Source organism: Glycine max, chromosome 13 (assembly GCF_000004515.6).
Source record: "Glycine max cultivar Williams 82 chromosome 13, Glycine_max_v4.0, whole genome shotgun sequence".
Taxonomy (NCBI): domain Eukaryota; kingdom Viridiplantae; phylum Streptophyta; class Magnoliopsida; order Fabales; family Fabaceae; genus Glycine; species Glycine max.
In genome coordinates, this window is record NC_038249.2 from 40639692 (window position 1) to 40654300 (window position 14609).

General features: G+C 35.3%; 2 protein-coding genes across 5 annotated transcripts; both read right to left on the minus strand.

Moving 5' to 3' along the window:
- Positions 1–618: 618 nt before the first annotated feature.
- On the minus strand, positions 619–6360 carry CYP20 (peptidyl-prolyl cis-trans isomerase CYP20). Of its 2 annotated transcripts, NM_001357106.1 has the most exons (13): positions 6088–6360; positions 5825–5910; positions 5416–5504; positions 4976–5215; positions 4733–4854; positions 3910–3985; positions 3685–3792; positions 3435–3611; positions 3050–3267; positions 2697–2829; positions 1705–1928; positions 1374–1527; positions 619–1098 (listed from the first exon to the last, which is right to left on the minus strand). In NM_001357106.1, exons 1-13 carry the CDS (start codon positions 6225–6227, stop codon positions 1015–1017), a joined length of 1851 nt encoding a protein of 616 aa, NP_001344035.1. In that variant the 5' UTR covers positions 6228–6360; the 3' UTR covers positions 619–1014. The 2 variants fall into 2 exon arrangements, with proteins under 2 accessions (NP_001344035.1, XP_014621513.1); XM_014766027.3 differs by lacking the exon at positions 6088–6360 and having other exon boundaries at positions 622–1098; positions 4976–5223; positions 5825–5839.
- Positions 6361–8219: 1859 nt separating this feature from the next.
- LOC100792738 (serine/threonine-protein kinase D6PKL3) lies at positions 8220–12480 on the minus strand. 3 transcript variants are annotated; one of them, XM_006594884.4, is made up of 3 exons: positions 11709–12480; positions 8830–9685; positions 8220–8703 (listed from the first exon to the last, which is right to left on the minus strand). In XM_006594884.4, the coding sequence occupies exons 1-2, from the start codon at positions 12374–12376 to the stop codon at positions 8860–8862; spliced, it is 1494 nt and encodes a 497-aa protein (XP_006594947.1). In that variant the 5' UTR covers positions 12377–12480; the 3' UTR covers positions 8220–8703; positions 8830–8859. The 3 variants fall into 3 exon arrangements, with proteins under 3 accessions (XP_006594947.1, XP_006594946.1, XP_003543441.2); XM_006594883.4 differs by lacking the exon at positions 8220–8703 and having other exon boundaries at positions 8705–9685; positions 11709–12479; XM_003543393.5 differs by lacking the exon at positions 8220–8703 and having other exon boundaries at positions 8705–9664; positions 11709–12476.
- Positions 12481–14609: the final 2129 nt, after the last annotated feature.

Here is a 14609-nt window from a genome sequence, read left to right on the forward strand (position 1 = left end):
AAAACATATACGGCTGCTGTTTATAATTGTCTGATAGCCATGTTCATTTTTATTAACGGTAAGACGATCCTGTTTGATCTCTTAGTGATTACGTTTTTCCATATCTATTACCGAGTTTCTGTTTGGACCGGTGGCTACCAACCGTGAAGTTTGTACTACATTTTTATTATAGGTTTTTAGATACAACACAATTACGCAAGAAACACGTGTATTAAGTTAGGAGCCTTTCCCAATGGCAGGGCTATCCTCAGTAGCTCAGGTCGCGGAAGCCAGTGCTCCAGAGACTCAATCTTCAACAAGAGTCAATATTGCTTTAACAAATTGCACTCACATAAGTTCGATGGAACACTCATGTCCATGTTTTATCAAGGGAAAATTATTAGACTGGCAGTTTGAAGAGAAAAGAAAAAGTGCATGTTTGACTTTCATGCGAAAAAACACTTTTGAAGTAAAAAAAAAAAATTACCAAAGAATTATAATCCTTGCTTTTACTTTTCATTTTGAAAGCATGCATAGCATTTCTAACTTCAATTCCAACAAGCACAAAACATAGAAGGTTGCATGCTTGTAGCAATTAAAAAACTGACAAACCATAAAACTCGAAAAGTTTTAGAAATCTACTTTTCGGCAAAACCATTTTATACCACTTTTAAAAATAGTGATAATAAGTCAGGGATATCGTACATCTGGTATAGTATCAGAAAAAATTACATGTCAAGTGATATTGCCTAACTGCCTTCCTTTGGCATGCAAAGCTCATTACACTGGCAAAGCAGAACACAGAAGCCAACATCCGAGGTAAGCTTGAGCCATAAGTCGGATAAAGATTGAACTGTGACGAAAGTGTATGCATGAAAAACAACGGCAATCCTTTTTAAGAATAATTGCCTCAGTTCATAGGCCGCCTATCAAGCTAAAGGATGAAACTTGAAATCATTCTGTTTGAAACTTCTTCAGCAGCGTATCATCAGTATTGATATGACTGACTCCATCAGCCATACAGACCAAGGACCTTCAAGACTTTGGTACAGTGACATTTAGAATTTTAACATCTTGATATGGCTTATCTGTCTTGTCTGTCTTCACTTTTTCTATAGCCTGCCAACATCAAAGTTCTCAATTGGTTAGTCTTCTGATATACAAATTCAGACATCAAACAAGACCTAAAAAAGATTTTAACATTATAAATCAGATGTTGAAAACTTAAGAGAAACATTTATCAAAAGTGCCACAGGGGTAAAAGGAAATCAAGAACTGATTTAAAAAATGTGTGATTAGGTGGTACCAAAGCCCACATCACAAACATGGAATTCTGAACGAGCACATGGTTGTGCTTGTACTAAATGGTTATGCAAGAATAGAAGCCAATTTACCTGTACAACATCCATTCCCTTCGCAACTCTACCAAATACAGTGTGCTTGTTGTCCAACCATGGAGTAGCAACTGTGGTGATAAAGAACTGAGAACCATTTGTATTTGGGCCCGCATTTGCCATTGATACCGTGAAAGGCCTATCATGCCTCAAACTGCAAGAGAGAAAAAAGCATTTGCTCTAAATTCCATCTGAGGCAAAATCAGACCAGGAAGTTTCCACAAGCCATCGGCATATCCCCCAAATAATCATTAGCCAGGAGTCTGATATTGTGATATTTTTTGCATATAATAATTAATAACATAGAACGTTTGTAAAAAAACTTCATTACCTTTTATGAAATTCATCCTCAAATTCTCTCCCCCAAATAGACTGCCCACCAGTGCCATCTCCTAAAGGATCTCCTGTTTGTATCATGAAGCCTTTGATGACCCTATGAAAAATAAGATTGTCATAGTAGCCATTTCGGCAGTGAGTAGTGAAATTCTCCACAGTTTTTGGACATTCCTCTGGGTATAATTTCATGTGAATGTCACCCATAGTGGTGTGTAGAATCTGCAAACGAAGAGTTGTAATTGTAAAGCTATTTTTGGGGAACATAGAGGTAACCATGCGATATATATATATATATAAGAAAACCAACTCATGTAAAGAACGAGAGGAAATATTTTTCCTCTCTTCCAGATAATTACTTAAATACAAGAATATACATGTGAGAAACAAATGTTGTTTCTAATTTAGAGGTAAGTTATTTCGAGACAACTTTTGTTTTTTTTTTAGATAATAAAGTGAAAACTTCCATGAATTTATTTGCTGGTCACAACAGTTCTAAAGGCCCACATCCTATTCTAGTATACCAGGATCATCATGAGGGTTGGGGAAGGTCTAAGTCTAACCCTGGACCAGACCATAAGACATAATTACTTATGGTCTGGTATAGGATATCTTTCTGTTCTGCTGAAAAGAGATAAGCACTAAGAAGAGGACTATTTTGTATTAAATATTTGTTCTTCCATGATATGGAGGGAATAACCCTATCATATGGTTTTTATTTTTATGAAATACAATACTTAAGAGTCAGAAAAGATCTCTTACAGTGGTCTAGAATAGGATCAACCTATCTAAGATCCTTTGCTACAGAGCTATCAAATATCCCCCCAACCAGTTGGAGTATCAGGGGTAATAGAAAAATTTAGGAATGGATCTACGCATTAACATTAAGGCTAAAAGACCTAAGCCCCAACAATAGCATAAAAAGGGTAAGCCTTTGGAGTGCAAGTGTAAATTCCCAACCTACTTCAAAGGCAAACAAAAATAACTTACCACATTATCAGGAAGTGATGTTGTAACTGACTTTCCAATATCCGAAACTGACAAAAGTTCATCAGCAGGTGGCTTTTCATTGAACACATCTCTTCCTTTAGTTGCATCTTCAGGCTCCTCTGGCTCTCTTCGACTGATAAATAACAAACTCCAAAACTTAGATACAAGTTGGATATATATTTGCATGTCAAATGATTAATGACGACATGCATTAAACAAAATGAACAACTCATGCACCGAGGGAAAACACTACCAGACAAAAATCCCAATATTTATGAATATGATATTATCAAATAACAAAACTACATAACTTTGGATTTCGAGTAGTGGTAAAATGGCCAGTAGATACTTACCTGAATAAATATATCCTGTGCTTTTTGAAGGCACAACACAGGAGAGTGGGATCTGTCAAAGGCTCCTTGCTCTCATTAGCATTTGCAGCCGCTGAAGGGATCTTTCTTACTTTTTTACTATTTCGATCCCCTTGATATAAAGCTATTCTTAAGAACCTATCATTATTCTCCACCTTTCCAAGTATTCGAGCAACTTTATTGGTGTGCAGATTAACAATCTATAAGCATACAGAAGATGTAAAGCACATAAGGGAATGGATTTCCATCTAGTTGCGTCATTCCATTAGTAATTCTAAGTAAACAATGAAAAGTTATAAATATGGAGAGGTTGTATAATAGAAGGGACTGAAGTGATTGTAACCCTTGAGTAAGAAAAAAATCTCACTTTAATCCCAAGCAAGGTTGCATATATAAGAAAATTGGCACTTTCGTCAAAAACTGCATTTGGAAGTGGTGCACTTTCTGTCTTCTCTATTTCCTTCTCGACAGCCATTCTTCGACCAAAATCAATGGCTTCCAACCTGTATAATGGAGCATCACTTCTTTGGAGATCTTGAGCAACCTATCAATAAAGCAAATCATTTACCATATGTCCAAAAAGCAACAAAAGGGTGAAATTCTGGTAAAACCATTACCTCAAGGGATTCATCATAAACCCGCCTTAGTTTACCCGTTCTGTACCAAAACACACGTATTCTACGGTCAGGTGATGTGATAGAAAATTGCTTACCATCAGGACTAACCTAAAAAAGATGCAATACAGTCAATAAATACCAGATATCTAGTAATAAACCATCTAAATCACTTCATATTGAATTATCAACTATAAATCTGGAAGCATGTTCATACAACTGAAGTACCTCAATAGCTGAAACAGAAGTCTTGCATTTTGCAATTTCAAAGAGGTTAGTGTCACTTTTCAATTTAAAATTGACCCTACAAGAGTACCCAAGGAAAAGATTAAAGTGCATTCATAACTGCACAAATTCAAATATCCAAAACTTATGCAATTAAGAATTTCCAAAACTGTTATATACATATAGTATATAGAAGCAAAAAATTACTAATGTAGTCACAAATTCACAATGCACGACAACCACACAATGTTTCAAGTATTTGGCACTTCATGGCATATTGGCATTATTGATTCATTTTGTACAGGCAATGGCTGTTAGCAACTTATTGGTTGGCCAACTCGAAAGCCTTAGATCAGTTATAAGATGACATTGACAAAATCATCCTACAATGGAACATTTGGAATCAAATTCTAATTTTCAAAATTTAACTGGTGAGTTCACTTCAAATTGACCAGACCAACATCTAGATCCATGGTTCCAGTCAATAGCACTTAAACAAGAATGATCTTATTAAATATGCAGTAGAAGTTTTTAGCCCCGTCTAAAACTATTAATAGAATATGAGATAATCCAACATATTATTGGCTTCAGAATTTGCAGGTTTAAAATTATCTTAATCCATTCACAACAATAAAACAGTTGAGCATCAACAAATTGTATTACTACCCAGAATTTGTAATTTGTAAATATTTTGACATACTTGTGTGCATATGTAATGACACGATGAACTTTATGGACAGGAAGCCATCAGTATTTGAACCATGATGAGTCATTTATACTAAATGAAATGAGGCAGAACTACAATAATACAAAAATAAGCACATACTCATTCTCTGGGAATTGCAGTGTAGCAGGGCTCCAGTATTCAATTATCCCCTTTGCATCTGCTGAAAGTACAGAATCACATACAGGATTGTACTTCATAACTTTAATAGGACCCATATGTATCTGAATAAAGGAGCAAGGAATGATAGAATTATCCATTTAAATTGTGGAAAATATCACCAAAAAAGAATGTTAATGCATTTTTGAAGAGTCAGTTATATCAACGTTAGTTTAAAATTAGAACCTCTTTAGAGATGATGGGATCATTTGAACCAGCTCGTGCATCATATATGTGCACAAAAGATGAGTTCCTATCACTAATGGCAAGCCTAGCTTTGACATCCCCTTGTTTGTAAACCCAGTCAACAGCACCAGGAATATATGGCAAGCGAATCATGACCATCATGTCAAAGTTGACTACGTCATATATTTTCACAGAGCGGTCATTTGATATTGTACAGCAAAGCAGACCATCAATACTAACCTGCATAGCTGAAATAAGTCATGGTTGATAACAAGCAAAACAGGAAGATTTAGAAAATATATAGTTATGCTTGTTATGCTTTCAATGCCGAGCAAATTGTCCCATAGTATAACATATCAGAGAATTGAAGCAAAAAAAAAAAAACAATTACATATGATTTATAGCAAAAGGGTAATGTTATGTCAGGTTAACAAACTTACAGCTAGACCTTCAATTGGACCAAGATGAGATCTGAAGTGTTTGGCAAACTCAATACCAATAGGCTTTTTCTTCCAAAACTTCAAATGCCCTGACAACCAGAAGTATGCCACCCACAAAGAAATAAGCTTCAATGTCATTCCAGCCATAATAAATATTCCAAAGATTAAGTTAATTTAAATAAGATCCATATGATGTCATATGTATAACGTTGCACCTGTATTGATGCTTCAAGTGTTACACAGCACAGATTACTTTATAAACAAAATAACAAATAATTAAAAAAAAAAGTAGAGGTAAGGTAACACAAATAGGATCACTCTATTCAAATTTCCTGCAGTCTACTTACAACTGGCAAAAAAAATCATAATCAATCACAAATCATAATTCGTCAACTCGAACATGTTATACCATCGGCACTTCCAGTGATGAAAAAATCCGCAGCCGAAACGGCGACGTGCGTAACCACATCACGGTGCATATAACTTTTCTCGTACCTTCATTAAAAAAAGAAGGAGAAGAAGAAGAAGAAAAAGCAACAATAAGAAACTGCGGAAATCCATCCATAACATTCAGTTTTCGAGTTTTGAAATTGCTCAATTGAATAAACCCTAATTCGAAAACTAGGGTGCAGAAGGAAAAAATAAATAAAGAAGTTAGGCGCAGAAACAGACATGTTGGCGGAGGGCAAGACGTCGAGGTAGGCGTGCTCGAACTGAAGGGGTCGCTTGGGCCGGGCCCGTGGGGCTGGGCCCGGGCCTATCGGTTGCTCCTCCTCGCTTGCGTTGGCGCCATTCTCGTGTTCCTCAGTCATCTTCAAATAAAACAATTTGAATTGAATGGCTAAGAGCAACGCTAATTCCTTCCTCAGCTGAAGGAAATGAATGCACAAGTTTCAAAGTAGTGCCACGGAGTTGGGAAATGGAGGGAGCAGAAGCTTCCTCTTCTGAGATTTTGAAGAGCTAGCAGTAGACTAAAAGAGTGTCGAAAGAAAGTACTCACGGAAACTTTTTAGGGTTTATTAGGATAGAAAAAGAGAGAAAATGAAAGAAAATTTTCAAAAATTAATGAGACAAATTTTCATTTCTATTTTAATTTAAATATTTTTTCTCTTTTATCCCCTTATGCATCCAGACACACCCTAACATCATAAAACAATTAAAAGTAAAGTAACGTGCAAAATCTAGTTGCCTTACATAAGGGAGAATGATATAGTGTTTGATTTTCAATATGCTCAAAATTTTAAACCCTAAAAAAAAAAACTAAAATGATAACTCTGGCTTTATTAGTGTACGATGTTTTAACCAACTAAAATATTAGGTCAATTACTTTATAAAATAATTAATATCGTTTTATATGACATTATAATTTTTAATGTATATTTAATACACATATAAATTTACATAATAAATTTGGTGACAATTAATTTTGATATAATAATAAATTTTTAATAGCAAGTATGAACATATAGATTTTCAATCCATACACAGGTTACAAGTAAGTCTCTCAAGGATTACGAATCCGTAAGTTTATGGATTATGAATCTATACGTTTACTCTTACGGATTACAAATTCGTAAGCTTACTCATATAGACTATTAATTCGTGAGTTTCTTATGGATTAAGAATCTGTTTATTAGCAAGAGTAATTTGGAAAAAAAAATGAAAAAGTATTAGGTGTACAAGAATAAATCACTGGGTGCACAAAGAAATTCCGCTTCCATGTCAAGCCCTCTTCTTTCTTGCTAGCCCAGTCCAAATACTCCAAAAAAATTTCTTTAATATCTTAAAAAATAAAAATATATTTATTTTGTTTTATCTAGTTTTTCTTTGTCAATTATATGTTTGTGGTATGAAATCATAATAAATCTTACAAGTTTGATAATCTGAATACTTTTTCCCATTTATCTTTTTACTTTTTCTTTCTCATTTCTCTTAAACTAAACACACTTAAATCTATTACAAATTTACAATTATCAACTATTTTCATTCACTATACTTTTCTTGTCCGTAATTACATCGACTTTATTTCTTATTTTTTTTTCCTACTAAACACATTGTTATTCTCTATCATCGCCTATAATTTTAAATTTAATGATTTTTTTACTAGAGATGTAAATGATGCAAGTTACGTCAATTTTTGTCTATTTTATGCCCCAACCGAATGAAACAAATTAAGGTAGGTCGGATTAAATTTGTTATATTCTGTTGACGAACCCAAATTAAATCAATCATACCTTAATCTAATTGGTTCGATAGGTAATTGAATCAATCGATTAAAATATTAATCATTTAGAATTTGAAAAAATGGAAGAAAAAAAATCCAAACAAATACAATATAAAAATAAGTAAGAAAAAAACAACATTTCATAATTCATTGCTAAAACAATAAAGAAAAAAAAGAAAAAGAAAAAGAGAATCATCCTTATGACAAAAAATGAGTCTGACACTGTATTGGTCATGGTAACCTCATATCTTATATATAGAATGTAACATTAAAAAAACAATCCAATTATTATTTAGATAAAGATTATCTAAATATATATTTTAGCAAAATAAAAAATAAATTAATTTTTTTTTAATAAATTAAATTTTTTAAAAAAACATATTAGTATAAAAAACATATTTCAAAATAAATAATACCAATATTAATTAAATGTGTTATTACAGAAAAATAATATATTATTTTAACCTTTTTATAATTTTACAATATTGTTTTCATTTTCTTCATTATGTTACTTTTATTTTTCATTTTTTAATAATAAAAAATTGTTGTTGAACTAAAAAATGATTTTTATGTACAGACATTTGGCAGCTCAGCAGCAAGCATCTAGTTAATACTCAAAGCCTCCATCAGAATTCAGACAGAACCGTTTGTTTCTTAGAAGTTCGTAAATGATCAGAAGCAGAAAAGTAAAGGTGGTTATCACTACTTAGTAGCTAGTGGGTGCAAGCTCAAGGCCCACACTTGTCTGGTACTCGTAACACACAACATTTCACGTGGTCCGGTGCATGTGCTTCACAAATAAAAACGCCACAAAAAACACATCTATATGGTCTTTTCTTGTACGTGGCTCTATGCATCGATCATCACTCACCACACCACCACCGCTTTTCTCGTTCAAGCTCTTCCCAAGTCAATATCAATATTGTTTATACGTTAGTTGTCTGATCTCGGTGTACCCATATCTCAGTTGACCCCTTTTGGCGCCAACCACATTACATACAAATCACCAACCAAGTAAAGTTAATTTGAAGCCTTCCACATGCTACGCCACCATACCCCATCACCTATCATCAATCTTAATTATTAGTATCATAGTCGGTTGACAATTACACTTTTGCTAAAAAAAGTATGGTGAAAAATTAAACGGAGGAGAAGAAAATAATTAAATTTGGTGGAACTATCTTATTAACTGTACTCTATGAATCTCCTCCCTATGATCATCAATAGTAATCAATTGGAGTCTGCGGACAGGTTTCAATTTCATGATCAGATGATACAGCTTCTTTAATATAAGGTGGGGGCACATAGGGTGGAGGTGTACACCTTAGCAATGCCCAATTAACACCTTGGAAAAAGGGGTGGTGCTTGATGGCGGAAGCACCCATGGTTGACCCTAGCCTCCTCGAAGGGTCCTTAACCAATAACTGTGAGATGAGGTCCTTTGCCGTGGCTGGCACGGTGGGTTCCTTGGGGAACTCCAAGGCTCGAGCCACAATGTTTGCTAGGGTTAGCTCATTGTCCATTCCCCTAAAGGGTGTGATACCATAGAACAATTCAAATATAAATATGCCCAAAGTCCACCAGTCCACGGCACTACCGTGACCCTCCCCAGACACGATTTCCGGAGCCAAGTACTCGTGGGTCCCAACGAACGACATGGAGCGGACATCAATGGGCTCGGCTACAAACTCAGGCCCATTGTGTTGGCTCTGCTTCTTCTTTCGCTTGCGTTTTGGGTGGAAACACGACACTGCGGGGACTATACAGTTGGGTAGTATGCACGAAGACGAGCTGAACTGAGTCTGAGAGGGTTCCACGCGTGGGCCCGTGCGAGGGGTGTTTTTCTGATCCAAGATGATCTGTGGCGTTGATGTGGAATCATCACATTTTAACGAGAGGTCAAAATCAGTGAGCATGATGTGCCCGTCTGATCGAACTAACACGTTCTCCGGCTTCAGATCACGGTACACTATCCCCATCATGTGAAGGTATTCAAGTGCCACTAGCACCTCTGACGCGTAGAACCTGTAAATAAACAAACACCACCTGGAATTACTGAATTAGCATTATTAACCACTTTGCTAAATAAATCCAAGTTTAAAATTAGTTAGCCTGAATGTACATAGTATGTATATGTTTTAGGGGTTTGGATAGGAGTATGATTGGCCTAAATTTGGAACAAAATTGCGATAATATCTATCTATTGGCCAAGGGAAAATTATTGCCCAACATGACACATAGTATGCATGCATAAGAATATTGGTTGTTAGGCCTATCGAAAGGACCATGAGGTTCAGACAGGGAAATATATCGTCTTGTTGTAGTTTGTCGTGGGCGTTAGGGCGTAGAGTATATTTTATTAGAGGCTAATATCACACACTTGACACTTGAAGGGGAAATTATTATCCCTCTAGGAAATCAATTTAACTCTGGTTTTTATTTTTGTTGTTCGAGAATATTCTTCTATAATGTTTTTTTCTCAGACAAATAACTAGTTCTGTCGGTTGTAAGTTATAACTTGTAATGGTCACTGAATTTGCCTATGTTGCGCGTAATATCTTTCAAGAAATAACAATATTCTACGTGCAAGAAGGGAGAAGAAAATGAAAAAAAAAATGTCATTGGCACTGCCATATGTATGTTAAGAGTTGATTCAAGAAGTTGTATGTTTCACATAAGACGTACAAGTAATGACAACAAAAGGAAGCCGGAAAATACTCTTCATCCAAAGATAGGATATTCTTATTTTGAAATTTCTTTAAACTAACTCCACAAAAGGAGGACTTGGCTTTTGCTTCATTTTTTTTTACATATCAGTCTGTCTGAGGTAATTTTACTTAAGATGTAGATAGATAATAAATATGACACTTCTCCCAACAAAATTTGTCATTGTTAAAGATCCAATCTATTCCGCTGCATTTAACCCCAACTAAAAAAAATTCAATAAAAATTAAAATTTCCTAAAACGTCACGAAATAGACAAGCTATGTACATTTTTTTTCCTCATAAAAAAAGCAAAAATTAATCACGCTAGGATACAGAAAAAGATGTTGTAAAAGGGAGTTATAATTTCATACACGCGCTTTTTATAAAACATTTTTATGCTTTACTCACCCGCCCGCTGTTTCTCTCTTAATTATGAAAAATTATACAAATAGAATTCCTCTTAAAAAAATTAATAGCAGAGATACGAACTATAAGAACCGGATTTTGGAAGAACATATCCCAAAAAACGGGGAAGAGTGCAAGATTAATCTCCCATATAGTTTAAATAAAATAAAAATCCAGAAGTCCCGCAAAAAAATATGGATTCGATGATAGAGTGTATCAATTTCCCCTGAGATCACTCATGAGTTTCTACAAGAAGTATTGGAGATGAAAATGTTTTAGAGGAGACAGAATAATTAAAAATTTAATAGCGAAGAGCTTGTAGTAGCTGGAAAGAGAGCATAATATAAAAGGCAACAAAGCATTACTAAAAGAGAGTAGAGTGGAGTGAGAGGAAGGAAGGGTGTCGTATTGAGTTTTAAGAGTAGCGTTTTAGCTAAGGCAGATGAAAGAATGATTATCCAATTATTGTTTGATTAAGCAACACACGTGGTGGCTCAGCGCAACACGGAATGGAAGGGTTAAAGTAAAGTAATAAATGAATGAGTCTGGGCTGTCAAAAAATGAATTGGTGGTTAAAAGAATGAATCAGTCTACCAATCTATCATAAATAATTACTCAAAATGAAAGTATCGGATTTCGATCAGGAGAAGAATGCTCCGGTGGTGACAGCGCGTGGGTCCCACGACCCATCGATGACAGTGAGACAGAGAGGGAAAGGAGGAATTGGAGCCTACCAGAAGAAGACGTCCCTTTCATGTTTCGTCGTCCTATAATAATAACGGTTATAGATTCCCGCGAAGGGAGCACCTAGGCTCGCCCACACCCGATTCCTCCCTCTATCCTTCATTTTCAATTTCAAACACTGGAACTATAACTAAATAAGCAACCGTGTGTATGGAAGGCAGAGGATTCGATCCTAACAAAATGGTGTAATGTATTTGTGATGAGATGATGATACCTGACGGCGGGTTCCGGGAAGCGTTTGTGGGGCTGTCGTTGGCGTAGGACGTGGAGGTCGCCGCCGGGGCAGAACTCGGTGAGGAGGCAGAGCCATTTGGCGGCGTCGATGGTGGCGTAGAGGGTGGGGAGGAAGGGGTGGTCGAGCGATTCGAGAATTTCTCGCTCGGTCTTGGCTCTTCCCTCCTTGCTGCGGCTGGCGAGCTCCTTCTTGTCCATGACCTTGGCGGCGAACATGACGGAGAGGGAGCCGTCGTTGAGTTCGGCGAGGTAGACGGAGCTGATGTCGCCGGAGCCAAGGCGGCGGGAGAAGAGGAGGTCGGAGGGGAGGATGCGGCGGCTGGGGGAGTCCGATCGGATCCGGTGGATGGCGGCCCAGCGGGGGTCGGAGGAGGGCGCGTGGGGCTTGCTGTTGGCGGGGAGGTGGGCGGAGGAGGAGGCCGTTAGGGTGGTGGTTTCGGAGCCGAAGCTGGTGCTCCGCTTGATGTCCGCGGTGGCGGTGGAGGCGAAGCTAAGACTCTGAAGGTCGTCGGTAAGATCGTCGAGCCATGGGTCCATTGCGTTGGAAATGGAAAGGAGTGAGTCTAAGTCTGCGTGCGTGTTTTTGAGTGTTATAAGGAGTTGGGGATGAGGAAAGTGAAACAAAACGGGGTTCCCAGTCTCACTCATTCCTCTGATTTTCGTTTATGTTCCTCATTCCTATCTCAAAACGGACGAAACGGGGGGAACTGGAACGTTCGCTTTTGGGCTTTTAAAATATAATAATAAGACTGGCCTACACAAAATGGGCCTTTAGGATAATATGAAACAATGAGTGTATCACTCGTTTAATATCTGAAATTGTAATAATTAATTATATTGGTATCTAATATTAACAAAATTATCAAGTGGTCCCTAAAATGGTAAGTTATTAATTCATTTATTCCTTAAATTTTTAATAATGGATCAAATTGGTTCCTATTTGTTTGCTCTTTTGAAGAGAAAAAAAAAGACAAGATAACCATAAAATTATAATTTAGTCTTTGCTAGTCAATTGGTTTTACATTGATCTTTTGATCTACTTGTGTAATTACACAACTTAATTTTAGGGATTAATGTGATATCATTTCTTCCTGAATAATTCAAAAGACCAATGCAAAACTTATAGACAAGGAAAGAAAAGGGACATAAAGAAAGAAAAATAAAATTCCAGAGGATAAAACCAATTATTACTTCATCAATGCTTTGCTCTTTTTCATCATGTGATATGACAATCGTGTATATGTATCTAGTTTACTAAGAATATTAGATGACATCAACTAACAATAAAAGGATTAAATTGGTTAATGATTTACAATTTCAGTAATTATCTTTATATATATATATATATATATTTCAGGGATCAATGCAATCGATAATTATAATTTTAAAGACTAGATGAATTGATAATACGCAATTTCAACAATTATTTTACCATTTTATTAATTTAAAAAAAATAAATTTCATGCACTAATGCTGGCAAAACAGTATTCACCTTTTGTTTTGGCTCATTGCAGTATACATTATGAGTAGGTGGGCCGAATATCATAATGTAATGAACGTCACCATTTGCATAATGCTGACCAATCTTTATTGTATAGTAGGCACTAACCGAAGCTTCCGTTTCCATTTAATATGCATGCATTGGGTCATCGTTTTCCTTTTAGATTGAAGACCGATATATATTTATCCCATGCATTATACTCTAATTGGTTTGTGTCAAGAGATATCTAAAAGCTATTTTGGTTATCATGAGTCATGTCTAAATTCAAGACCCCTCTCACGTCAATTGGATTGGAAATTCAACGTATCAACAAATTATCACCATAAAAGACAGCCACTTAAAACCACATCACTGGCCCAAGCACACCACCAATGAGGGGTCCACTATATGGCCTCACCACTATTATCGCGTTAATTGTGATTAATTATTTATCTGCAATGTTAGTTTGTGTTTATAATAACATAGATAGCTTTGTTTGGGTTCGGGTAGTCGTTTTCTTTTTTAGGTGTTCCATGGAGAGAAAGTTGTTTCGTAGACTTATCTAGTAGTGCTTTGTTTTGTTCGAATGTCTTCATGGTCAATTCCTCTCATAATTTAGAATTTGATTTTGGATAAACCATGTCCCCTTTGGCTTTTAATTTCTTACTAACAGACCAAATGTGATGTTCAGTATCCGTGCAATTTAGCTAATTAAACATATGCTACGTCTCTGAAATGAAATAATTTTATCCATCAGTTATCTCCTACCTTTGCACGGTAGTTGAGGATTAGTCACCCATCACGTTTTTATATGTTTATCTAGGGAGAATATGTTGTAAAAATTAGTTGGTGATTGAAAAATAAGTTTATTAAATTATAAAATGATAAAACGTGATTTATTTAAAAATGGATAACAAGAAAATCAAATAATTTTAAAAAATATTATTTCAAGTAACGTTTTAAAAAATACTAAACAAGTTTTTTCATTAATAAAAAAAGAAAAATTAATTAAAATATCTTCTTAAATATAGCCCTGATTGCACCTAAAAAATAAATATAAATATATTATATATCTACAGCTTAATGCAGGTTTTTTTTTTTCTTTAAAGAAATCCCGGACAAAGTTGGTTTAACGATGCGTATTTGTGATAGAAGTGTAAATAAATAGAATTTTTCGATTAGAAGGGTAAATAAACTTTTTAATAAATACCTAAAATATAATAAGAGGTAAAGTAAATTACTTTTTTTCATATATTTTAGAGTAAATTATACTAACCACTTATAAGATTTCATAAAATTACACAAACATTTGCTGCTTTGTTGCTTTTAAGGAATTTTAGTATATAATTTTTAAAATCAAGAGAATTAGTGTATGAGAAAATAAAAGTAGGAAAGTTAATT

What these genes read in the sequence shown, in the direction of transcription:
- LOC100792738 (XM_006594884.4), bottom strand. Translation starts at nt 12,376, where the DNA reads ATGAGTGAGACTGGGAACCCCGTTTTGTTTCACTTTCCTCATCCCCAA. An exon ending in TTCCCGGAACCCGCCGTCAG is followed by an intron (nt 9,686 to 11,708) that starts GTATCATCATCT and finishes CAGTAATTCCAG; the next exon opens with GTGGTGTTTGTTTATTTACA.
- CYP20 (NM_001357106.1), bottom strand. Translation starts at nt 6,227, where the DNA reads ATGACTGAGGAACACGAGAATGGCGCCAACGCAAGCGAGGAGGAGCAA. An exon ending in CTGCAATTCCCAGAGAATGA is followed by an intron (nt 3,986 to 4,732) that starts GTATGTGCTTAT and finishes GTACTCTTGTAG; the next exon opens with GGTCAATTTTAAATTGAAAA. An exon ending in AGGGAATGGATGTTGTACAG is followed by an intron (nt 1,099 to 1,373) that starts GTAAATTGGCTT and finishes TGATGTTGGCAG; the next exon opens with GCTATAGAAAAAGTGAAGAC.